The sequence below is a fragment of the Cherax quadricarinatus genome, chromosome 58 (assembly GCF_038502225.1).
Source record: "Cherax quadricarinatus isolate ZL_2023a chromosome 58, ASM3850222v1, whole genome shotgun sequence".
Lineage (NCBI taxonomy): Eukaryota > Metazoa > Arthropoda > Malacostraca > Decapoda > Parastacidae > Cherax > Cherax quadricarinatus.
The window spans coordinates 13,636,613-13,663,250 of NC_091349.1; the positions used below are offsets into that span (position 1 = coordinate 13,636,613).

The 26,638-nt window shown below is 40.5% G+C and overlaps 1 protein-coding gene across 2 annotated transcripts; it reads left to right on the plus strand.

Moving 5' to 3' along the window:
- The first annotated feature begins 2,595 nt into the window (after positions 1-2,595).
- Positions 2,596-26,118, plus strand: RpL32 (Ribosomal protein L32). 2 transcript variants are annotated; one of them, XM_053790205.2, is made up of 4 exons: positions 2,596-2,695; positions 4,290-4,387; positions 14,045-14,197; positions 25,939-26,118. In XM_053790205.2, exons 1-4 carry the CDS (start codon positions 2,635-2,637, stop codon positions 26,095-26,097), a joined length of 471 nt encoding a protein of 156 aa, XP_053646180.1. In that variant the 5' UTR covers positions 2,596-2,634; the 3' UTR covers positions 26,098-26,118. The 2 variants fall into 2 exon arrangements, with proteins under 2 accessions (XP_053646180.1, XP_053646181.1); XM_053790206.1 differs by lacking the exon at positions 2,596-2,695 and adding an exon at positions 3,728-3,731.
- Positions 26,119-26,638: the final 520 nt, after the last annotated feature.

Below are 26,638 nucleotides of genomic sequence, written 5' to 3' on the forward strand. Positions count from 1 at the left end.
CAGACATAGCCCCACTCCACAAAGGGGGCAGTAAAGCAACAACAAAGAACTACAGACCGATAGCACTAACATCCCATATCATAAAAATCTTTGAAAGGGTCCTAAGAAGCAAGATCACCACCCATCTAGAAACCCATCAGTTACACAACCCAGGGCAACATGGGTTTAGAACAGGTCGCTCCTGTCTGTCTCAACTATTGGATCACTACGACAAGGTCCTAAATGCACTAGAAGATAAAAAGAATGCAGATGTAATATATACAGACTTTGCAAAAGCCTTCGACAAGTGTGACCATGGCGTTATAGCGCACAAAATGCGTGCTAAAGGAATACCAGGAAAAGTCGGTCGATGGATCTATAATTACCTCACTAACAGAACACAGAGAGTAGTCGTCAACAGAGAAAAGTCCAAGGCAGCTACGGTGAAAAGCTCTGTTCCACAAGGCACAGTACTCGCTCCCATCTTGTTCCTCATCCTCATATCCGACATAGACAAGGATGTCAGCCACAGCACCGTGTCTTCCTTTGCAGATGACACCCGAATCTGCATGACAGTGTCTTCCATTGCAGACACTGCAAGGCTCCAGGCGGACATCAACCGAATCTTTCAGTGGGCTGCAGAAAACAATATGAAGTTCAACGATGAGAAATTTCAATTACTCAGATATGGTAAACACGAGGAAATTAAATCTTCATCAGAGTACAAAACAAATTCTGGCCACAAAATAGAGCGAAACACCAACGTCAAAGACCTGGGAGTGATCATGTCGGAGGATCGCACCTTCAAGGACCATAACATTGTATCAATCGCTGTTGCTTTACTGCCCCCTTTGTGGAGTGGGGCTATGTCTGTTGTTTTTAGTAACTGAGGGACGACCCCCGTGTCCATGCTCCCTCTCCATAGGATGGAAAAGGCTCGTGATAGGGGCTTCTTGCAGTTCTTGATGAACACAGAGTTCCATGAGTCTGGCCCTGGGGCAGAGTGCATGGGCATGTCATTTATCGCCTGTTCGAAGTCATTTGGCGTCAGGATAACATCGGATAGGCTTGTGTTAGTCAAATTTTGTGGCTCTCTCATAAAAAATTCATTTTGGTCTTCGACTCTCAGTCTGGTTAGCGGCTTGCTAAAAACTGAGTCATATTGGGACTTGAGTAGCTCACTCATTTCCTTGCTGTCATCTGTGTAGGACCCATCTTGTTTAAGTAGGGGCCCAATACTGGACGTTGTTCTCGATTTTGATTTGGCATAGGAGAAGAAATACTTTGGGTTTCTTTCGATTTCATTTATGGCTTTTAGTTCTTCCCGCGATTCCTGACTCCTAAAGGATTCTTTTAGCTTAAGTTCGATGCTTGCTATTTCTCTGACCAGTGTCTCCCTGCGCATTTCAGATATATTGACCTCTTTTAGCCGCTCTGTTATTCTTTTCCGTCGCCTGTAAAGGGAGCGCCTGTCTCTTTCTATTTTACATCTACTCCTCCTTTTTCTTAGAGGAATAAGCCTTGTGCATACATCGAGTGCCACCGAGTTAATCTGTTCTAGGCATAAGTTTGGGTCTGTGTTGCTTAGTATATCTTCCCAGCTTATATCGGTTAGGACTTGGTTTACTTGGTCCCACTTTATGTTTTTGTTATTGAAGTTGAATTTGGTGAATGCTCCCTCATGACTAGTCTCATTTTGTCGGTCTGGGGCTCCATGCATACATGTCTGAACCTCAATTATGTTGTGATCTGAGTATATTGTTTTTGATATGGTGACATTTCTTATCAGATCATCATTGTTAGTGAAGATGAGGTCTAGTGTATTCTCCAGTCTTGTAGGCTCTATTATTTGCTGGTTTAAATTGAATTTTGTGCAGAGATTTAAAAGCTCGTGTGAGTGTGAGTTTTCATCAGAGCTGCCTCCTGGTGTTATTTCTGCAACAATATTATTTGCTATATTCCTCCATTTTAGGTGCCTTAAGTTGAAATCCCCCAGGAGCAAGATGTTGGGTGCAGGAGCTGGAAGATTTTCCAGACAGTGGTCAATTTTTAACAGCTGTTCCTGGAATTGCTGGGATGTTGCATCCGGAGTATATAATGAATGTATATGTAAGGAGATTATATATATCATTCTAGGTAATTTAAATATGTTACTAAGTATGATAAATGTACTTATGTGTGCCTGTACCTAAATAAACTTACTTTCTTAGGTAATTTAATAAGTTTATTTAGGTAAAGGTTTACATAAAATATAGTTACACAAATTATCATACATGGTAACATGTGTAAATTACCTAGAATAACTCAAAAATGTGAGTGACTTATTTCCACTGGGGCCCTTGTATGATAATTGTATTTATGTGTACCAGTGCCTAAGTAAGCTTACTTTTATTTAGGTTATCCTAGAAAATTTACACTGTATGATAACTGTACTTATGTGTACCTTTATCTAAATAAACTTCCTAACTTAATGTGCTAGGTTTGTCTATAGGTTTAAAGGACCCCAGTGGAAATAAGTCACTTTGTCTGACTTTTTGGGGGTTTATCCTAGGTTCTCTACACGTATGCTGCTATGTATAATAATGTAGGTAACTGTATTTGTATATACGTGAATAAAGTTAGTATGTAGTTTAAGTTTGGCGGGTGTGAGAGTGGATGGTAGTAGAGCCAGGAGGCGCCACTTACCTTCCTCTCCGCCATAACCTCTACACACAAAGTAAGTAATTCTCTGTCTCGCAACTGTACTCTCATATTTTCTTTCATATTCTCACTTGTAGGACTTGTTTGTGGATCAGGTTAGCTTTCTCTGGGGTTAGTGGAGTTAATGCGCATGTAAGTACTCTAGATTTTATTACAGTAACGTCAGAAAGCATGGTAAATATGGGGACCATGATCACGTGGATTTGCATGCTAGTGATGCTATTCAATCATGTTGCTATAATTCTACCCCTCAAGGAAGGTTCCTTGATGTTGGTGAGGGGCTCTTGATTTAGGGAATTGGATCCGTGCTCCAGTTCCCCGAATTAAGCCTGAATGCCTTCCACATCCCCCCCCCAGGCGCTGTATAATCCTCCGGGTTTAGCGCTTCCCTCTTAATTATGATAATAATAATGCTATAATTCTACACTTTTCCAGAATAACTTCAGTGCTCTGGTCTGTCCTAGTAGTAAAATTGTGATTTACGAGTATTTACGCTGCACTTAATTTGAAATAGGCATCATTTGAGTTAAGATTTTATTCGGACAACTAACCCAGACGGTTCGTAACTAGAGATAATTAAGAGTCATGTAGATTATTTCCGTTGTGGTCTCGTAGATCAAATTGTAGCATCTGCCGCTATCTGTAAGACCTGATGAAGCCTCGTAGCGAAACGTTTTATTTAATAAATGCTCAACTTTTCCATACTGTAGGACCTTGGTTCGATCCCGGCACTAGTGCAGACGTTAGGCATCGTATCCATACAGTTGTGTCCCTGTTTGCCTAGCAGCAATTAGGTACCTGAGTGTTAGTTGACTGTTATGGGTCGCATCTTGGGGGAGGACCAAAACAGTATGTAGGTACCTGGTTTGGCTTAGGTTATCCTGGGTTACAAACCCGCTTGGTTAACAGTCTGAATAAAATCTTTAACTCAAATGATGGCTAAATATTCTAAATTGAATTCTTTCAGTGCAGCAAAAATATAGCTAACATTCCCATATATGAGAAAGCTTTAATATGGGGATAGACTAACGAGCTCAGAATTTACACTCTAAGGAAGACATAGAATTAGGAGGATATGATGGAAGTAAGTTTGTTTAGGCACAGGTACACAAGTACCATTATCATAGTGTAAATTACCTAGGATAACCCAAAAATAAGTCAGTGACTTATTTCCATTGGTGTACAGTTGGAAGACAGGAATAAATGTAAGAGATATACTATATATAATTTTGCAATTGACTCGTAAATAGCTGACAGTGAAATGCTTTATAGAAAGCCCTGGTTGTGTTGAGGATAATCAAGAAAAGACTCGGAGCAGTGGGTTAAATTAGGTTTAGAAAGTATACAAGAAACCACTGGTTTGATAAGAGTTGTGGATGAGTGAAACAAAGTCCCAGGTATCATCATCGAGGTGAATACGAATACCTTGGGTATTCAGATAAGAGTTAAGTATCCTGGCTACATTTAAAACGTGTACCAAAAATATCTACTGCAGATACTTAAATATACAATCAGTGCTATAAACCTATCAGTGAAGTTTTCTTTTTTTCCTAAACCAAATGCTGAACCAATTTACTTGGACGTAAAGTTAATTCTTCACTTTTTTTCAGGCAAGATGGCGATTCGACCGCTTAAAAAGCCTAAGATTGTCAAGAAGCGAGTGAAGAAATTTATTCGCCACCAGAGTGATCGCTATGCAAAACTGAAGGTGAGTTCAGTCAGTAATCTTATTTTAAGTGCATCTTTTTAAAACTTTTTTTTTTTTATTTATTATCACACTGGCCGATTCCCACCAAGGCAGGGTGGCCCGAAAAAGAAAAAACTTTCACCATCATTCACTCCATCACTGTCTTGCCAGAAGGGTGCTTTACACTACAGTTTTTAAACTGCAACATTAACACCCCTCCTTCAGAGTGCAGGCACTGTACTTCCCATCTCCAGGACTCAAGTCCGGCCTGCCGGTTTCCCTGAACCCCTTCATAAATGTTACTTTGCTCACACTCCAACAGCACGTCAAGTATTAAAAACCATTTGTCTCCATTCACTCCTATCAAACACGCTCATGCATACCTGCTGGAAGTCCAAGCCCCTCGCACACAAAACCTCCTTTACCCCCTCTCTCCAACCTTTCCTAGGCCGACCCCTACCCCGCCTTCCTTCCACTACAGACTGATACACTCTTGAAGTCATTCTGTTTCGCTCCATTCTCTCTACATGTCCGAACCACCTCAACAACCCTTCCTCAGCCCTCTGGACAACAGTTTTGGTAATCCCGCACCTCCTCCTAACTTCCAAACTACGAATTCTCTGCATTATATTCACACCACACATTGCCCTCAGACATGACATCTCCACTGCCTCCAGCCTTCTCCTCGCTGCAACATTCATCACCCATGCTTCACACCCATATAAGAGCGTTGGTAAAACTATACTCTCATACATTCCTCTCTTTGCCTCCAAGGACAAAGTTCTTTGTCTCCACAGACTCCTAAGTGCACCACTCACTCTTTTTCCCTCATCAATTCTATGATTCACCTCATCTTTCATAGACCCATCCGCTGACATGTCCACTCCCAAATATCTGAATACATTCACCTCCTCCATACTCTCTCCCTCCAATCTGATATTCAATCTTTCATCACCTAATCTTTTTGTTATCCTCATAACCTTACTCTTTCCTGTATTCACCTTTAATTTTCTTCTTTTGCACACCCTACCAAATTCATCCACCAATCTCTGCAACTTCTGTTCAGAATCTCCCAAGAGCACAGTGTCATCAGCAAAGAGCAGCTGTGACAACTCCCACTTTGTGTGTGATTTCTTTATCTTTTAACTCCACGCCTCTTGTCAAGACCCTCGCATTTACTTCTCTTACAACCCCATCTATAAATATATTAAACAACCACGGTGACATCACACATCCTTGTCTAAGGCCTACTTTTACTGGGAAATAATTTCCCTCTTTCCTACATACTCTAACTTGAGCCTCACTATCCTCGTAAAAACTCTTCACTGCTTTCAGTAACCTACCTCCTACACCATACACTTGCAACATCTGCCACATTGCCCCCCTATCCACCCTGTCATACGCCTTTTCCAAATCCATAAATGCCACAAAGACCTCTTTAGCCTTATCTAAATACTGTTCACTTATATGTTTCACTGTAAACACCTGGTCCACACACCCCCTACCTTTCCTAAAGCCTCCTTGTTCATCTGCTATCCTATTCTCCGTCTTACTCTTAATTCTTTCAATAATAACTCTACCATACACTTTACCAGGTATACTCAGCAGACTTATCCCCCTGTAATTTTTGCACTCTCTTTTATCCCCTTTGCCTTTATACAAAGGAACTATGCATGCTCTCTGCCAATCCCTAGGTACCTTACCCTCTTCCATACATTTATTAAATAATTGCACCAACCACTCCAAAACTATATCCCCACCTGCTTTTAACATTTCTATCTTTATCCCATCAATCCCGGCTGCCTTACCCCCTTTCATTTTACCTACTGCCTCACGAACTTCCCCCACACTCACAACTGGCTCTTCCTCACTCCTACAAGATGTTATTCCTCCTTGCCCTATACACGAAATCACAGCTTCCCTATCTTCATCAACATTTAACAATTCCTCAAAATATTCCCTCCATCTTCCCAATACCTCTAACTCTCCATTTAATAACTCTCCTCTCCTATTTTTAACTGACAAATCCATTTGTTCTCTAGGCTTTCTTAACTTGTTAATCTCACTCCAAAACTTTTTCTTATTTTCACCAAAATTTGTTGATAACATCTCACCCACTCTCTCATTTGCTCTCTTTTTACATTGCTTCACCACTCTCTTAACCTCTCTCTTTTTCTCCATATACTCTTCCCTCCTTGCATCACTTCTACTTTGTAAAAACTTCTCATATGCTAACTTTTTCTCCCTTACTACTCTCTTTACATCATCATTCCACCAATCGCTCCTCTTCCCTCCCGCACCCACTTTCCTGTAATCACAAACTTCTGCTGAACACTCTAACACTACATTTTTAAACCTACTCCATACCTCTTCGACCCCATTGCCTATGCTCTCATTAGCCCATCTATCCTCCAATAGCTGTTTATATCTTACCCTAACTGCCTCCTCTTTTAGTTTATAAACCTTCACCTCTCTCTTCCCTGATGCTTCTATTCTCCTTGTATCCCATCTACCTTTTACTCTCAGTGTAGCTACAACTAGAAAGTGATCTGATATATCTGTGGCCCCTCTATAAACATGTACATCCTGAAGTCTACTCAACAGTCTTTTATCTACCAATACATAATCCAACAAACTACTGTCATTTCGCCCTACATCATATCTTGTATACTTATTTATCCTCTTTTTCTTAAAATATGTATTACCTATAACTAAACCCCTTTCTATACAAAGTTCAATCAAAGGGCTCCCATTATCATTTACACCTGGCACCCCAAACTTACCTACCACACCCTCTCTAAAAGTTTCTCCTACTTTAGCATTCAGGTCCCCTACCACAATTACTCTCTCACTTGGTTCAAAGGCTCCTATACATTCACTTAACATCTCCCAAAATCTCTCTCTCTCCTCTGCATTCCTCTCTTCTCCAGGTGCATACACGCTTATTATGACCCACTTCTCGCATCCAACCTTTACTTTAATCCACATAATTCTTGAATTTACACATTCATATTCTCTTTTCTCCTTCCATAACTGATCATTTAACATTACTGCTACCCCTTCCTTTGCTCTAACTCTCTCAGATACTCCAGATTTAATCCCATTTATTTCCCCCCACTGAAACTCTCCTACCCCCTTCAGCTTTGTTTCGCTTAGGGCCAGGACATCCAACTTCTTTTCATTCATAACATCAGCAATCATCTGTTTCTTGTCATCCGCACTACATCCACGCACATTTAAGCATCCCAGTTTTATAAAGTTTTTCTTCTTCTCTTTTTTAGTAAGTGTCTACAGGAGAAGGGGTTACTAGCCCATTGCTCCCGGCATTTTAGTCGCCTCATACGACACGCATGGCTTACAGAGGAAAGATTCTTTTCCACTTCCCCATGGACAATAGAAGAAATAAAGAAGTACAAGAACTATTTAGAAAAGGGAGAAAAACCTAGATGTATGTATATATATATATGCATGTGCATGTCTGTGAGGTGTGACCAAAGTGTTAGTAGGAGTAGCAAGATATCCCTGTTATCTAGCGTGTTTATGAGACAGAAAAAGAAACCAGCAATCCTACCATCATGCAAAACAGTTACAGGTTTCTGTTTCACAGTCATCTGGCAGGACGGTAGTACTTCCCTGGGTGGTTGCTGTCTACCAACCTACTACCTTTTATTGTTCTTAATTAAAGCTAAGGCTTTGTGATTTGAGTAAGTATTTTAAGAAACCCTATTTTATAAACTTCGTTTATAGTGGAGAAATAGTGAGGACAGGTTATTGCTTTCCTGGCATCAGAGAAGTGTAAAATTGTTGATCCCCTACACCCCTCTTTTTTTTTTTCAAACAAGTCATAATTAGTATAAATGGGGATTTGCTTGTAATATTCTTGCACTGTACCCTTACAGGAAACTATAGGGGTAAGGTGCACTTGGAGACAAACTTATGACAATGTTACAATCCAATTTGTATCTATTAACTAGACACATAGGAAGCACAAAGGGAAAGGAGCCAGAATATAAGAGGGGTGTGTGGGCACATAGGGAAATGCAAAGGGAAAGGAGCCAGAATATAAGAGAGGGGGTGTGGGGGGACATCAAGAGAGTGGGTGTGGGGCGACATCTGTCCCTTCTGTGTACTCTAGCTCCCTTCCCTGCTTTGATGTGTGACTAGTTAATGGTCTAGGTCAGACCAAAATGTAGTCATAAGTTTGTCTCCCAAGTGCAAGTTATTTATGTTTTGTTCCAGTCATGGTATTGTGCTTTTTTTTTTTTATTCTCCAAACCTTTTTCTGTAAAGACCTGAATTCAGTAGGATAAATTAGTCAAAAGGCTGACCCTTGTTTCTCAGTCAGATTTGGCAAGAACGGTAGAGAGCAGTGCCACGTTGGCTGTTTGTATGGATGAACAACATAGCTGACTGACTGTAACTATTTACTTAATTTCATATATGAAATTTGCATAAAACTTCTATATATAAGTTTCAGAATGGAATTTTACTACTGTTGGGCATGTCAGTCATTGTTATCTATAATAAGATATAAAAAATTGATTTTACAGTACAAATTGTTATAATTAGGCATAGAAAGTGTTAAAGCTAATATGTCGCATGTAGCTTCTTTTATTGAGCCGTCCTATAACTAGCCAAAAAAGTCTTTCCAAAAGTTTCAAAATAGTGTCTAATTACATGGAATGAAAGACAAGATGTGTTCGAGTTTCATTTAATAACATTTAAACAATGAACCAAGAGTACTAAATATAATAACTGATAACAGTAAACCAGAGAGTGGTGTTTGATAATTGACTGTGTTTACTAAAGTTGCTCCTAATCCTTGCCGTGATTGTGTGACAGTATCGGTTACACCCAGTCTTGATGGTTGACTGTTCTATCTGGATGGGTTTGAATATTGGCTATCTCTTCATCCACATTAAAGTGATGTAAATGTTTAAAATTCCTTAGTCCACAATCATTGTATGAATAAAATTGAGGCACAGAAACTGATCACAAACTGACAAGCCAAGCCTACTTAACGCTTTTACTGTCTCTTACGTAGGTCTACGTTATTGACGCCAGTGTTGCTTTCATAGATCTAGGTCTTGAGCTCAGTTCCTTCAGATAAGCCATGGGCAGTAAATTTTGGCCTAGGTGTGAGAGAATGGGTCTGTGCCGTGAGTGTTCATGGTGTTAAACGAAAAATCCTAACCAATGCAGTGCATGACCTTGTGTCTGGCTGAAAATAGTGACCTGAGGTATTTTCTTTGATGGTTTTATTGGCTGTTTATTGTTATCGCTTGATAGAATGGAAGACATACTACTGCAACAGAGATAATTATAGAAGTGGCTTGAAATTGAACTCAAAGTAACGGAAATATTTTATTTTTTACTATATTCTCGAAGACCGGAGGGGGGAGGCCCTCCTGGCCTGTTCTGAGTTTACCAGGCCTGCTTCAGTTATTGGGATACCTTAGACCATGACCAATCATCCTTATTTGTATATTATCTAATAAATTGGGTGAAACTTTTTTTTTTATATAAATTCAGAATGAAGGGCAAGCGTGATGAGAGGACTGAAATTCTGGACTTGTTTTTTCAACTAGAATCTCTTTAATGTGTAAAATTAGCCAAATTTCCAATGTGTCAGGGTATACCACAAATTCTAACCATACAATAGAGCAGAAAAGTAATGTGAAGGACCTAGGAGTGATAATGTCAGAGTATCTCACCTTCAAAGATCACAACAATGTATCTACCTCATCCGCTAGGAAAATGATAGGTTGGATAAAGAGAACCTGCAAAACTAGTGATGCCAAGCCCATGATGATTCTCTTCAAATTGCTTGTGCTCTCTAGGCTGGAATGCTGCTGTACACTAACGGCCTCCTTCAAGGCTGGCAACATCACAGACTTGGAGAGTGTACAAAGAACTTTCACAGCACACATTAGTGCAATAAGGAACTTAAACTACTGGGAACGGTTGAAGGTCCTTGATCTGTATTCCCTCGAACGCAGGCGAGAGAGATACATGATAATATACACTTGGAAGTTCCTGGAGGGATTGGTACCAAACCTGCACACGAAAATCACTCCCTGTGAAAGCAAAAGACTCGGCAGGAGATGCAACATTTCCCAGATGAAAAGCAGGGGTGCCACAAGTACACTGAGAGACAACACAGTAAGTGTCTGGGGCCCAAGACTGTTCAATTGCCTCTCAGCATAGCTAAGGGGGATTACCAATAAACCTCTGGCTTTCTTCAAGAAGGCACTGGACAGGCACCTAAAGTTAGTACCTGACCAACTGGGCTGTGGTTTGTACGTCAGCTTGCGTGCGACCAGCAGTAACAGCCTGGTTGATCAGACCCTGATCCACCATGAGGCCTGGGCTCAGACTGGGCCGCAGGGGCGTTGAGCCTCGAAACCCTCTCCAGGTAACTCCAAGTATTGATAGTGGAATGGGAAGTTACTTGTGTTCAGTTGATTGAACAGAAGCTATACTAGCAAAATAGCTATGCATTTGGTAGAATTGAGTATTGGAATTGGATTGAAATAGGATATAATGTGACGAAATTGCCAATGCTTAAATTACTCAGAGCCTCTCGACTTTGTGCCTGCGTAATTCCATGGGTTTTCCTTCAAATTTCGTATTAGTGACATTACCTTCAGAAAGAGATTCTTTGCCATATCAGAAAACCTAAGTGTTGTTTTCTAATGTTTGCTCAATACTGTTCTTTTTTACACTTTTTAAAAAATTGATACATGGATGGTAATTTAAAGGCTACTAGCAGTGATTGCCTTTTTCCCATGATTATAAAGCTATTCTATATGGTGCAATTTTTTCAGAAGTACGATTGAAAAAGTGCAACCAAAATTGAATGACATTTACAATGGAGGTCTTTTCATGTGCTTTTTCAATTGTACATGTATTTGCAAAAATCCTGCCAGATAGAAGAGACTTCATCAGAGAACTGTGACTATACTGGGAATAGAGAGGCAACCTCTACACTAAGCACTTTCATTTTTAGAAAACTTAATATCATTAAAACTTGTCTGGTTCAATAGCAAACATATTAATGTGTAACTCTAAATATGATAGAACCTGCATTTACCCTATGTTTGTATGCTACTTAATGTGGCTGCAGTGCAGTGATGGTAATAAATAATTAACTGATGTTCCATTGATATAAATCTTTGGCTCAATTTATGTACTGCTACAAGTATAATACAGTATTGCATATGTTTAACTGATCATGCCACGGGCGGGATTGAACCCGCGGTCAGAGAGTCTCAAAACTCCAGACCGTTGCGTTAGCCACTGGACCAGCTAGCCACAATAAGATTCGTCCAACTAGGTATATTGGACAAATCTTATTGTGGCTAGCTGGTCCAGTGGCTAATGCGACTGTCTGGAGTTTTGAGACAATCTGACCATGGGTTCAAATCCCGCCCGTGGTATGGTTTGTTTGCAAACGTGTCATTACGATTTCGTGAGTCTTGCTCAAATAAGCTGTAAGCCTTAAATTTTTGGCCTAGATATGAAAGAATAGGTTTGGTAACTGTGCACCATATAAAAAAAAGAATCCTGCACCATGCAGTGCATAATGAGAAAAAATGCAATGTGTTTTTGGTTTAAAATGGCAACTTTAGTGTATTTTTGTATTTTTTATGGTTGTATTCTCAGTTTCTTGGTCTCATTTGATATAATGGAAGATATATTATAGAAATAGAGATCATTTTGATAGGTTTAGGGAATAAAAATAGCTTGAAATTGAGCTCAGAGTAGCAGAAATGCTTGCTTTTTGCCGATATTCAAGAGTAAACAAATCATGTCGTTGTACAATACATGTCCACCTGGTGGGTCTGTGTGTTCACGAATACACTGGGAGGTAGTAGGTTGGTAGGCAGCAACTGCCCAGGGAGGTGCTACCATCCTGCCAAGTGAGTGTAAAACAGAAGCCTGTTAAGGTTCAGGTACGTCTTTTTCCTTCTACTTGCTCTTAGGTTACACTACATATGCAACAACATACAAAATACTGCGTGGAATAGACAAGGTGGACAGAGACTGGATGTTCCAGAGAGGGGTCACAGAAACAAGGAGTCACAATTGGAAGTTGAAGACCCAGATGAGTCAAAGGGATGTTAGGAAGTATTTCTTCAGTCATAGAGTAGTCAGGAAGTGGAATAACCTAGCAAGTGAGGTAGTGGAGGCAGGAACCATACATAGCTTTAAGATGAGGTATGATAAAGCTCATGGAGCAGGGAGAGAGAGGACCTAGTAGCACTCAGTCAAGAGGTGGGGGCAGGAGCTGAGTCTCGACCTCTGCAACCACAATTAGGTAAGTACATGCATGTACAAACACACACATGCACACCCCTCTGGGTTGCTTTCTAATTTCTTTCTAGTTCTTGTTTTAGACAAGTTTCAGATTGGGGTCTGGACAGTGAAAGGGTTAATAAATGATAGTATAAACATGTTTTTTGGTTTTTAATTGCAATGGCTAGTTAAAAAAAAAAAAGAGGGACTATGATTCGCTTTACGACAGTGGTCTGGAGCCAAACCCACTATATTGGCAAGGTATACCCAAACATCTTAGGTCAAACTTTTTTTTTTTTTTTTTAACATCGGCCATTTCCCACCAAGGCAGGGTGACGAAAAATAAAAAAAAAAGAAAACTTTCATCATTCAACACTTTCACCTTCACTCATACATAATCCTCCATTCTTTATTGTACTTGATAGCTTTTGCCCTTTTCATCTTTTACGAAACTATAGAATCACGTAGTGTTGGCAACAGTTTTGCAAGTGATATATATTTTTTTTTCACTTCGCAGACATTGCTTTTTTTCCCTGCAAGTTATGAAATTGTTGGATCTATCTTGTGTAATACTTTACCATGGTTTGTAAATACATGTACTTACAATTGTTTGTTAATCTTTACCTTCAAGATCGAATTATCTGAGGGTCAGTTTCACTGCCTTTCACTTGTATTCAGTGAAAATCTTAAACCCATTAACTTGTAATCCATTGCGCACACTTGTGAGAATTTTTCTGTTGGACCCCACACATAGGTTATATGTGCAGACCACTGTGAGGTGGTCAGTAGTGTAGTGATGGGATTTTCATGTTCATCTTAAGCTTAACTTTGTCTGTATCTGACTTATTGGTTGGCTTAGGCTGTTTTCTGTTTAGCTTTTCATTTATTGACTAGGGTTAATTATACATGTTTAAAAGAGTTGTCCTTTGATATCTAATTGCCAAAATTGACTTTATTTTGTTACTTGCCTAGGGGTGAGTATATTGAAATCATTACTGAAGTTTAAGAAAGGAATGGTATAGTTAAGAGCTGATCCTTATGGGACCTTTCATTTTGTTGTACTTATAAAAAGTGGAGATTTAGGTTATGTACTTTTATTTATTTACTCTTGGTAGAGTATGAGGAAGGTGAATGAGTCACCAGTCAAATATACAGGTTTGACAGTTTTACCCTATGCCTATATTTGTTGGACTAAATAAAGCACTGTCCACAAAAGACAAGTTCTTCCACACATGGGCTTTTTGGTCCTTAGGGGTAACTTCTAGTGCACATTTTCACATGGCTTATATGGCATTTTCATTTTTTTTTATATGGTGGTGGTAAATAAAACTGTTCTCTCCTTGTATGCTTTGAATATTACAATCGTTCTTTGTGTTGCAGCCAAATTGGAGGAAGCCCAAGGGTATTGACAACCGTGTAAGACGCCGCTTCAAAGGACAGTACCTCGTGCCCAATATTGGTTATGGCTCGGCAGCCAAGACCAAGCACATGCTTCCCAATGGCTTCAGAAAAGTCCTTGTTCATAATGTTCGTGTAAGTATGGTTAAAATTTGGCAGTATCGATTTTTGTAGATGTATTTATTAGTGAAACCATGGCTAACATACATATGACCAATACTATTATAGCATGGCATGTAGCGTCTTTATTTTGGCTCCCTGGTTAGGGGTTATTTTTAACGGAGTGATGGTCTTTAAGTGGTTGTTGTTTAGGGGTATGGGGCTGCTTCACTATAAGGGGTGTAGGGGGTCTTGGCTGACATAAGAACCCAGTACCTCTTGGCATAAACAATAGGGATATTTCTTCCTTCATATAAATTTGCCGACTTACTCCAAATGACAGTTATGGATGTGGATTGTAAAGTGTAAAAATTTTAATTGAAGTAGTTTTAATTGTTTTGAGATTGATTTATATTATGACTGAATTAGTCATGACAGTATATAGTTGAGAAGGTGTAAATTCAGTCAGAATCAGTATTCAGCATAAATGTTTAAAATACTAAATAACCAAATCATTTAGTGCACATCATTTTAATGTTCCTCCAAATTGCAACCTCTTCACCCTCCTTTAGAATGCAGGTACCATATTTTACACCACCAGGACTTAAATCTGCCTAACTGGTTTCCACGAACCCCTGCATAATGTTGCCTTGCTCACACTCCAACAGCATGTCAAGTCATAAAAACCACTTTTCTCCACTGACTTGTGTAATGCTCTAAGTCCCTAGCACTCGAAACCTTTACCACCCACCAAGATTGTCTTAATTTTGTTTGATATTTATTTCAAGGATGTCTTTCACTGAAGTTTTATTGTACCATTGTTGGCTTGGCAATCTTGTGCTGAAGGTTCTTGCTATCCATCCTTTCATTTTCCTCATTTGTGATAACACTTGAGCTCCACTGACATTCATTCCATTGCTTTTAGTGATTAGTTTTATGATCCATTCTTATTTTTATCTCCTCAGAGTTTTCCATAATAGAATAACAAATTTGTCATCCTTGAACATCATATTTTGTATGAACCTGGAAAGTACTTGAGGGCCTGGTCCCAAATCTGCACACTGCCATAATAGCATACTAAAGTGAGAGATATGGGAGGAAGTGTAAAATAAACCCATTGAGGAGCAGGGGTGCTGTGGGGACAATAAGGGGAACACTTTATCAACATCCAGGGTCCCAGACTATTCAACATCTTACCAGACGATATCAGAAACACAGCTGGAACAAGTGTAGAAGCCTTCAACAGGAAACTGGACAAGTATCTTCACCGGGTGCCAGGTCAACCAGGTTGTGATGGATATGTGGGACAGCGGGCTTCCAGCGGCAACAGCCTGGTTGACCAGGCAAGCACCAGATGAGCCTGGCCCATGGCCGGGCTCCAGGAGTAGCTAAACTGTCGAAACTCTTGAAAGGTATATCAAAGGTAACCACTGGTAGACTGTATATATGCTTGGAGATTTCCTGTGCCCTCATTGAGTGCTACTCTTACAAATTCTAACATTTTTTACTGTTTTATATCGCTCTGTTGGATATTGATGAGGCAAAGCGAGGGGGCAAGTACTGTTCTTTGGGGAAGAGCCTTTCAATGTGGCAGCAGCAATTTTGACTGTTTACTCATTGCATTCTGTTAGTTAAAATTAATCCTCTAGCATTTTTTATGCACTATTATGTCATGATTGCACTTCCCAAAGGCATTTGCAAAGTCTGTATACAGAAGCCACCAGCACCCAAACACACAAGTTATACTTTCTGTATCAAACTGAACACACATTACTCTGTTTAATATTTTTCTAGTAGTACTTTTCATGAGCTAGTCCAAATTCGCCCAGTGATCCACTAATCCGGATTTGTCTGGATACGCCCGGATTCAAGTGGATTCCTTGATAACAAGGTACATCCTTTGACTGGGTTCATTAGCTGACGGGGCTTTATGTGCCCTCATCAAACACCCGAACAGTAACTACAACAAAGATACAATACAGATAGACAGATCTACTACTAAGGTGATTATTAGTAAAAAAATATACAGTGATCTACTAACTGGATTCATCAGGATTCAAACGGTTTCATTGGAAATAAAGCCAAATAGGAAAAACTGATAAAAAAAAATAAATACCTCGAGGAATTTAGACTAGCTAGCTAGGAGAGTTGTCAAGTGTTGTAAGATGACTACCACCACCACGAAGATCTGTGTAGTCTGCAGAAAGGGTAAAGGACTAAAACAGGCCTGGATTGCTTGCAATCTCTGGCCAGTGGTCCCATGGTATATGCAGGGATTTTAAACCAGCGACCACACTTGACATCAACTCTCATGTTTTTGGGTCTGCCCAAATGAGATACACCTGTATGAGAAAGACAAGAACACCAATAAAAGATCCTTCTTGAAAGACATGTCAGCATGGTATGACAACTGGGAAAATAAGATGGATGGTAGGGACGGGGCTGTGTTGGACAGTGCTCCTGAGGGTGCTAGTGCTGTCCTGGAGGACAGTGCTGAGGGTGCTAGTGCTATCCTGCAGGACAGTGCTGAGGGCACTAGTGTTGCCCTGGAGGACTGAAAACAATGCTATTCACTTCACAGAGGTGCAAAATAGAGATACATACTGCTGGAGATGGATCAAAAGGGGATGATGCCTCAGGGAATATTGTTGACACACTACCAGCAAAACCTGGTGGCAGCATTAATGTCCATACAAGGGTGAAAGATAGGGAGGAAACAGAAAAAAATGCACTAGCAGCGAACGCAGCTATAATAAATCCTAGCAAACAGAATTACATTCTACCGCCCGTTAAAGGGTTAAGCGGAAGGATTCTTACAGGAGACAAGAATCACAGGAAGAACTAAAAGCCATAAAGGAAATTGAAAAAACCTAAAATACTTCTCTTATGCCAGATCTAAGGAAAAAATCATCCAGTATTGGGCCCCTGCTTGAGCAGGATGGGACATGCGCAGATAATAGCCAAGAAATGAGTGAAATACTAAAGTCACAATATGGCTCAGTGTTCAGCGAGCCACTGCCCAGACTAAGGGTTGACAATCCAGATGAACCATACCCCCGGCCGGGATTGAACCCACGGTCATAGTCTCAAAACTCCAGCCCGTCGCGTTAGCCACTAGACCAGCTAGCCACAATAAGATTCATCCAACTAGGTATATTTCTACACCATAGGAAGGTTAGCACAGGCACCTCTGTGACCACAAATGCAAGTTTTTACAGACGAATCTCCAGCTAGCGTGGCCGTGACGAACTCTAGCTCAAGTCCCTTCACTGCCGTCAACATGACTCAAGAAATCGTAATGACACGATTGCGGGTTCAATCCCGGCCGGGGGTATGGTTTGTTTGCAATCGTGTCATTACGAGTTCTTGAGTCAAGTTAATCCAGATGAATTCTTTATGAACAAAACCCAAAATTTGATCGTCTCAAAAATCACTGATATTATCCCAACTCCACAAGACTTTGAAAAGGCAATAAATGACATGCCCATGCACTCTGCCCCAGGCCCAGACTTGTGGAACACTGTGTTCATCAAGAATTGCAAGAAGCCCCTATCGTGTGCCTTCAGCATTCTATGGAGAGGGAGCATGGAAACTGGTCATCCCCCCCCCCCCCCACACTAAAAACAACAGACATAGCCCCACTCCACAAAGGTGGCAGTAAAGCAATTGCAAAGAACTACAGACCAATAGCACTAACATCCCATATCATAAAAATATTTGAGAGGGTCCTAAGAAGCAAGATTGCCAACCACCTAGACACACACCCATCAGTTCCACAACCCAGAGCAACATGGGTTTAGAGCAGGTCGCTCCTTCCTGTCCCAGCTGTTGGACCACTATGACAAGGTCCTGGATGCTGTAGAGGATAAACAAAATACAGATGTGGTATACACACTTTGCAAAAGCCTTAGACAAGTGTGACCATGGTGTAATAGCACACAAAGTGCATGATAAAGGAATAACAGGAAAAGTTGGTAGATGGATTTATAACTTCCTGACAAATAGAACATAAAGAGTAATAGTAAACAGTAAAGTCCCAGGAAGCCACGGTAAAAAGCTTTGTTCCACAAGGCACATTACTCGCTCCCATTCTATTCCTCATCGTCATTTCTAACATACAGGTGTAAGATGTGTTTTCCTTTGTGGATGATAACCCGGATTACCATGGCAGTGACCTCCATTGAAGAAACTGCAAGACTCCAAGTGGACATCAACCAAATCTTCAAATGGGCCGCTCAAAACAATATGAAGTTCAACAAGGAGAAATTTCAATTACTCAGATATGGGAAACTTGAGAAAATTAAAAATGTATCAGGGTATACAACAAATTCTAGCCATACAATAGAGCAAAAAAGTACAGTGGACCCTCGGACTACATAATTAATCTGTTCCAGAGAGAGTGACTTATTCCAAATTAATTATCCTCATGAGAAATAATGTAAATCAAATTAATCCATTTCACACAACCAAAAGTTTTCTCCATGAAATATACATTTACCTGCCCAGAAAACAATGATACATGAAGAATAAAACAATATCACACTTACCTTTATTGAAGACATGATGTATGGGAGGAGGGGAGAGGATAGAGGAGTTTGCAATTGTTTGGATGGGGAATCCCCTTCCATAAATACTTCAGGTACCAAGTCCTTATCCTGGGTTACTTCCCTTCTTTGTTTTTTAATGCCACTAGGACCAGCTTGAGTCACTGGACTCCTGTCGCTCAGAAAAGTGTTCTAAAGAGGTCTGTTTCTGGCGTATTTTAAGAATTGTGTTGGGAGACAGGACAAGATAGTCCTTCAATATGACACTAATATCAGCTTTAAGTGAAACAAAGCTGAAGGGGGTGGGAGAGTTTCAGTGGAGAGGAATAAATGGGATTAGGTCAGGGGTTTCAAATAGAGTTAGATCTAGCTAAAGAAGGAGTAGCAATAATGTTGAAGGATAAGCTATGGAAGGAAAAGAGGGACTATAAATGTATTAATTCAAGGATTATGTGGAGTAAAATAAAGATTGGATGTGAAAAGTGGGTTATAATAAGCGTGTATGCACCTGGAGAAGAGAGAAGTGTAGGGGAGAGAGAGAGATTTTGGGAAATGTTGAGTGAATGCATGGGGAGTTTTGAATCAAGTGTGAGAGTAATGGTGGTTGGGGATTTCAATGCTAAAGTGGGTAAAAATGTTATGGAGGGAGTAGTAGGTAAATTTGGGGTGCCAGGGGTAAATGTAAATGGGGAGCCTTTAATTGAGCTATGTGTAGAAAGAGATTTGGTAATAAGTAATACATTTTTTTTTTTTTTTTTATTATCACACTGGCCGATTCCCACCAAGGCAGGGTGGCCCGAAAAAGAAAAACTCTCACCATCATTCACTCCATCACTGTCTTGCCAGAAGGGTGCTTTACACTACAGTTTTTAAACTGCAACATTAACACCCCTCCTTCAGAGTGCAGGCACTGTACTTCCCATCTCCAGGACTCAAGTCCGGCCTGCCGGTTTCCCTGAACCCCTTCATAAATGTTACTTTGCTCACACTCCAACAGCACGTCAAGTATTAAAAACCATTTGTCTCCATTCACTCCTATCAAACACGCTCACGCATGCCTGCTGGAAGTCCAAGCCCCTCGCACACAAAACCTCCTTTACCCCCTCCCTCCAACCTTTCCTAGGCCGACCCCTACCCCGCCTTCCTTCCACTACAGACTGATACACTCTTGAAGTCATTCTGTTTCGCTCCATTCTCTCTACATGTCCGAACCACCTCAACAACCCTTCCTCAGCCCTCTGGACAACAGTTTTGGTAATCCCGCACCTCCTCCTAACTTCCAAACTATGAATTCTCTGCATTATATTCACACCACACATTGCTCTCAGACATGACATCTCCACTGCCTCCAGCCTTCTCCTTGCTGCAACATTCATCACCCATGCTTCACTCCCATATAAGAGCGTTGGTAAAACTATACTCTCATACATTCCCCTCTTTGCCTCCAAGGACAAAGTTCTTTGTCTCCACAGACTCCTAAGTGCACCACTCACCCTTTTCCCCTCATCAATTCTATGATTCACCTCATCTTTCATAGACCCATCTGCTGACACGTCCACTCCCAAATATCTGAATACATTCACCTCCTCCATACTCTCTCCCTCCAATCTGATATCCAATCTTTCATCACCTAATCTTTTTGTTATCCTCATAACCTTACTCTTTCCTGTATTCACTTTCAATTTTCTTTCTTTGCACACCCGACCAAATTCATCCACCAATCTCTGCAACTTCTCTTCAGAATCTCCCAAGAGCACAGTGTCATCAGCAAAGAGCAACTGTGACAACTCCCACTTTGTGTGATTCTTTATCTTTTAACTCCACGCCTCTTGCCAAGACCGTCGCATTTACTTCTCTTACAACCCCATCTTTAAATATATTAAACAACCACGGTGACATCACACATCCTTGTCTAAGGCCTACTTTTACTGGGAAATAATTTCCCTCTTTCCTACATACTCTAACTTGAGCCTCACTATCCTCGTAAAAACTCTTCACTGCTTTCAGTAACCTACCTCCTACACCATACACCTGCAACATCTGCCACATTGCCCCCCTATCCACCCTGTCATACGCCTTTTCCAAATCCATAAATGCCACAAAGACCTCTTTAGCCTTATCTAAATACTGTTCACTAAGTAATACATATTTTATGAAAAAGAGGATAAATAAATATACAAGGTATGATGTAGCACGTAATGAAAGTAGTTTATTAGATTATGTATTGGTGGATAAATGGTTGATGGGTAGGCTCCAGGATATACATGTTTATGGAGGGGCAACTGATATATCGGATCATTATTTAGTTGTAGCTACAGTTAGAGTAAGAGGTAGATGGGAAAAGAGGAAGGTGGCAACAACAAGTAAGAGGGAGGTGAAAGTGTATAAACTAAGGGAGGAGGAAGTTCGGGTGAGATATAAGCGACTATTGGCAGAAAGGTGGGCTAGTGCAAAGATGAGTAGTGGGGGGGTTGAAGAGGGTTGGAATAGTTTTAAAAATGCAGTATTAGAATGTGGGGCAGAAGTTTGTGGTATAGGAGGGTGGGGGCAGGAGGAAAGAGGAGTGATTGGTGGAATGATGAAGTAAAGGGTGTGATAAAAGAGAAAAAGGTAGCTTATGAGAGGTTTTTGCAAAGCAGAAGTGTTATAAGAAGAGCAGAGTATATGGAGAGTAAAAGAAAGGTGAAGAGAGTGGTGAGAGAGTGCAAAAGGAGAGCAGATGATAGAGTGGGAGAGGCACTGTCAAGAAATTTTAATGAAAATAAGAAAAAAATTTGGAGTGAGTTAAACAAGTTAAGAAAGCCTAGGGAAAGTATGGATTTGTCAGTTAAAAACAGAGTAGGGGAGTTAGTAGATGGGGAGATGGAGGTATTAGGTAGATGGCGAGAATATTTTGAGGAACTTTTAAATGTTAAGGAAGAAACAGAGGCAGTAATTTCATGCACTGGTCAGGGAGGTATACCATCTTTTAGGAGTGAAGAAGAGCAGAATGTAAGTGTGGGGGAGGTACGTGAGGCATTACGTAAAGTGAAAGGGGGGTAAAGCAGCTGGAACTGATGGGATCATGACAGAAATGTTAAAAGCAGGGGGGGATATAGTGTTGGAGTGGTTGGTACTTTTGTTTAATAAATGTATGAAAGAGGGGAAGGTACCTAGGGATTGGCGGAGAGCATGTATAGTCCCTTTATATAAAGGGAAAGGGGACAAAAGAGACTGTAAAAATTATAGAGGAATAAGTTTACTGAGTATACCAGGAAAAGTGTACGGTAGGGTTATAATTGAAAGAATTAGAGGTAAGACAGAATGTAGGATTGCGGATGAGCAAGGAGGTTTCAGAGTGGGTAGGGGATGTGTAGATCAAGTGTTTACATTGAAGCATATATGTGAACAGTATTTAGATAAAGGTAGGGAAGTTTTTATTGCATTTTTGGATTTAGAAAATGCATATGATAGAGTGGATAGAGGAGCAATGTGGCAGATGTTGCAAGTATATGGAATAGGTGGTAAGTTATTAAATGCTGTAAAGAGTTTTTATGAGGATAGTGAGGCTCAGGTTAGGGTGTGTAGAAGAGAGGGAGACTACTTCCCAGTAAAAGTAGGTCTTAGACAGGGATGTGTAATGTCACCATGGTTGTTTAATATATTTATAGATGGGGTTGTAAAGGAAGTAAATGCCAGGGTGTTCGGGAGAGGGGTGGGATTAAATTTTGGGGAAGCAAATTCAAAATGGGAATTGACAGTTACTTTTTGCTGATGATACTGTGCTTATGGGAGATTCTAAAGAAAAATTGCAAAGGTTAGTGGATGAGTTTGGGAATGTGTGTCAAGGTAGAAAGTTGAAAGTGAACATAGAAAAGAGTAAGGTGATGAGGGTGTCAAATGATTTAGATAAAGAAAAATTGGATATCAAATTGGGGAGGAGGAGTATGGAAGAAGTGAATGTTTTCAGATACTTGGGAGTTGACGTGTCGGCGGATGGATTTATGAAGGATGAGGTTAATCATAGAATTGATGAGGGAAAAAAGGTGAGTGGTGCGTTGAGGTATATGTGGAGTCAAAAAACGTTATCTATGGAGGCAAAGAAGGGAATGTATGAAAGTATAGTAGTACCAGCACTCTTATATGGGTGTGAAGCTTGGGTGGTAAATGCAGCAGCGAGGAGACGGTTGGAGGCAGTGGAGATGTCCTGTTTAAGGGCAATGTGTGGTGTAAATATTATGCAGAAAATTCAGAGTGTGGAAATTAGGAAAAGGTGTGGAGTTAATAAAAGTATTAGTCAGAGGGCAGAAGAGGGGTTGTTGAGGTGGTTTGGTCATTTAGAGAGAATGGATCAAAGTAGAATGACATGGAAAGCATATAAATCTATTGGGAAGGAAGGTGGGGTAGGGGTCGTCCTCGAAAGCGTTGGAGAGAGGGGATAAAGGAGGTTTTGTGGGCAAGGGGCTTGGACTTCCAGCAAGCGTGCGTGAGCATGTTAGATAGGAGTGAATGGAGACGAATGGTACTTGGGACCTGACAATCTGTTGGAGTGTGAGCAGGGTAATATTTAGTGAAGGGATTCAGGGAAACTGGTTATTTTCATATAGTCGGACTTGAGTCCTGGAAATGGGAAGTACAATGCCTGCACTTTAAAGGAGGGGTTTGGGATATTGGCAGTTTGGAGGGATATGTTGTGTATCTTTATATGTGTATGCTTCTAAACTGTTGTATTCTGAGCACCTCTGCAAAAACAGTGATAATGTGCGAGTGTGGTGAATGTGTTGAATGATGATGAAAATATTTTCTTTTTGGGGATTTTCTTTCTTTTTTGGGTCACCCTGCCTCGGTGGGAGACGGCCGACTTGTTGAAAAAAAAAAAATCAGCTCTACGGCTTATTTTTCTAGCACAATTCATCTAATATAACATAAACAATATTAATAACATAGAAACATGATATATACTCTAGAATGAATAAAATATGGCATTAAGAATGTCACGAGTGGTGGTGTGTTGTTGGGTGTATAAGGGCCACTGACACATAAGCCTTACATGGTGGTGAAGACAGAAGCAGAGGCAGCAGTGTTAGTCAATAGCCCTATGTACCTCCAACAACAATGGAGTCAGTTTCGTGCTGTCCTTTTTCTATCGATTAATTGCGTAACTTACTTGCTACACTGTTAGTGCTTCACTTTATCACTGGCGCTATAGCCTTTATTGACTACTGCTGCTTTAGCATTATACGTATTGCAGAATCACTGAAAAAGGCACATTCTCCCCTCTCTCTCAGCACTTTACCACAGGGCTGGCTGGCACTAAAAGCTTTCTTTGGGCCCATGGTGGCTTATTTAGCAGTTACAAGCACTAAAAAGAATGGAATAATACAATCGTATGAACACGTAGGATCGTCCTCACTGGCTGGTAAGCAATGGCACATTGGCTGTACATGGAGTGTCGGGGCTGCTCAGGCTGCACGGACACGTTCCGGATGAATGACTTGTACCGAGTTCAGTGACGTTCACCGAGCCAATATTTTGATGCAAAAATTTTACTTGTTCCGAATATTACTCATTCCGATGACGACTTAATCCGGGGGGGCCCACTGTAATGTGAAAGACCTGGGAGTGATAATGTCAGAGGATCTCGCCTTCGAAGATCACAACAGTGTATCTACCTCATCTGCTAGGAAAATGAAAGGATGGATAATGAGAACCTTCAGAACTAGGGACACCAAGCCCATGATGATTCTCTTCAAATCGCTTGTGCTCTCTAGGCTGGAATACTGCTGTACACTAATGGCCTAATTCAAGGCTGGCGACATTGCAGACTTGGAGAGTGTACAAAGAGCTTTCATGACATGCATAAGTATGATAAGGCACCTAAATTACTGGGAACAGTTGAATGTCCTTGATCTGTATTCCCTGGAATGCAGGTGAGAGAGATACATGATAATATACACTTGGAAGGTCCTGGAGGGATTGGTACCAAACCTGCACAAGAAAATCGCTCCTTATGAAAGCAAAAGTCTCGGCAGGAAATGCAACATTTCTCCTATGAAAAGCAGGGGCGCCACGAGTACATTGAGACACAAGAAAGTAAGTGTCCAGGGCTCAAGATTGTTCAACTGCCTCCCAGCATACATAAGGGGGATTACCAATAGACCCCCCTGGCTGTCTTAAGAAGGCACTGGACAGGCACCTAGAGTCAGTGCCTGACCAACCAGGCTGTGGTTCATACCTCAGCTTGTGTGCAGCTAGCAGTAACAGCCTGGTTGATCAGACCCAGATTCACCATGAGGCCTGGTCTCAGACCGAGCTGGGGGCACTGACCCTCAAAACCCTCTCCAGGTACATCTGCATGTCTGTCTTGCAGCGCATCTAAGACCATGTGGCAATGATTCAGTAGTTGAGAGGCAGGAGTGGGCTACTGTAAACACATGCTACCCTGGGTTGTACAGTTGTGAATCCATGTGGTTAGCAAATTTTGCTTCTTAAAATACAAGATTTTAATATTGTGGAACACCAGTGCTGTTGATCAATTGTTCTTTGCTTTTGCTTTGCTGTCACCTTTAGAGTTCCACAAGTCTCGGCTTGGGACATTATATGGCCATGCTCTCGTGGACTATTTTGAAGTTGAGTGGGGTTAAGATAGGTTAGCAATTTTGGAGATGCTGCTAAAATTAATCTTGTTCACGAAAAATTTGTTAGTATTGTCAACCTTTAGCTCAAACTGTTCGTTGAAGTGTCATATTGATCCTTCAATATTCCATTCATTTCTTTGCTGTCATCAGTGTAAATTCCATCTCCTTTGAGCATGGGCTTGATGCTGGTTGTGGTTAATACTCTGTATTTTCCATGGGAAGTATTTTGTTCAGCATACTGAAAATATTTAAGGGTAAATTTAAATTTAATAATAACAATTCTGTTGGAAAAAATTTCCAAATGGTGTGTTATCTGTCAAACATGACATGGTCGGTTTGAATTGAGATATAACAAGGGGCAATGATTGTCATTAATTTTTGTTAATGATGGGTTTGCTATACAATTTATTTTTGCAATAGTATGAAATTAAGAGAGATTTAAATATCTTCTTTTTACACATCTTTTTAATGATGAAAACCTAGGCTAGAGTTCTAAACTCCTGCAGTTGGCAAGGGTGTATGATGACACTCTTATATTACTGATGAAGTTGTTAGTTTGTGCACACTACTGTTGACTTGTGTTTGTTGCTAATATGTATTTTTTTTCTCCTTCCAGGAGCTGGAAGTGCTGATGATGCAAAATCGCACTTTCTGCGCAGAAATTGCCCACGGCGTTTCGTCCCGTAAGCGTAAAGATATCGTGGAGAGGGCAAACCAACTGTCAATTCGTCTGACCAACGGATCTGCGAGACTGCGCACTGAAGAATCAACCTGAGTCAATAAATTGTGGTTATAATATGCTCTTTTATTTTCAAATGCTTTGTTTTTTTTCTTCACTGGTAATCTGTACTTTCATTGCTATTGTTATATAGTACTCTTGTAATGGTTTTTGTTAGAGAACAGTGCAGTTCAAGTTCAAATTAATGTGCACCCTAACTACTTTTGCCATAACTCTAATTTTGCTTTACAGCAGATTGCCAGAGGACTTCTAGAATACTTTGTTTGATGAGGTATTAAGGCCTTGTTGATGCTTTGATCTGTACTGGTTATTCACCAGAGAATGGACAACAGAAGTGCTGTAGTGACTTTTTTTAATTGTGGAGTAGGAGTGCTGTACAACCTTCACGGGTTTAGTGTTTGATTATGAACATAATAATGATTGTAGAGTAGAATTCAAGAGGCAGAAGCATTGTTAGAAAGCTTGAAAAGAGTGAGTGGGTGCCCGATGTGAAAACAGGAGAGCCTAGTCTCCCAACCTCAGCATTGATGATAAGACCAGGAATCTGAACTTGGCTTGACAATATTTGTTATGAATA

Bases quoted from the DNA above. Each gene is read 5' to 3' on its own strand.
- RpL32 (XM_053790205.2), top strand. From the start codon at position 2,635: ATGGTAGTAGAGCCAGGAGGCGCCACTTACCTTCCTCTCCGCCATAAC. The intron at 2,696-4,289 runs GTAAGTAATTCT...ACTTTTTTTCAG, and splicing joins CCATAACCTCTACACACAAA to GCAAGATGGCGATTCGACCG. The intron at 4,388-14,044 runs GTGAGTTCAGTC...TTTGTGTTGCAG, and splicing joins ATCGCTATGCAAAACTGAAG to CCAAATTGGAGGAAGCCCAA.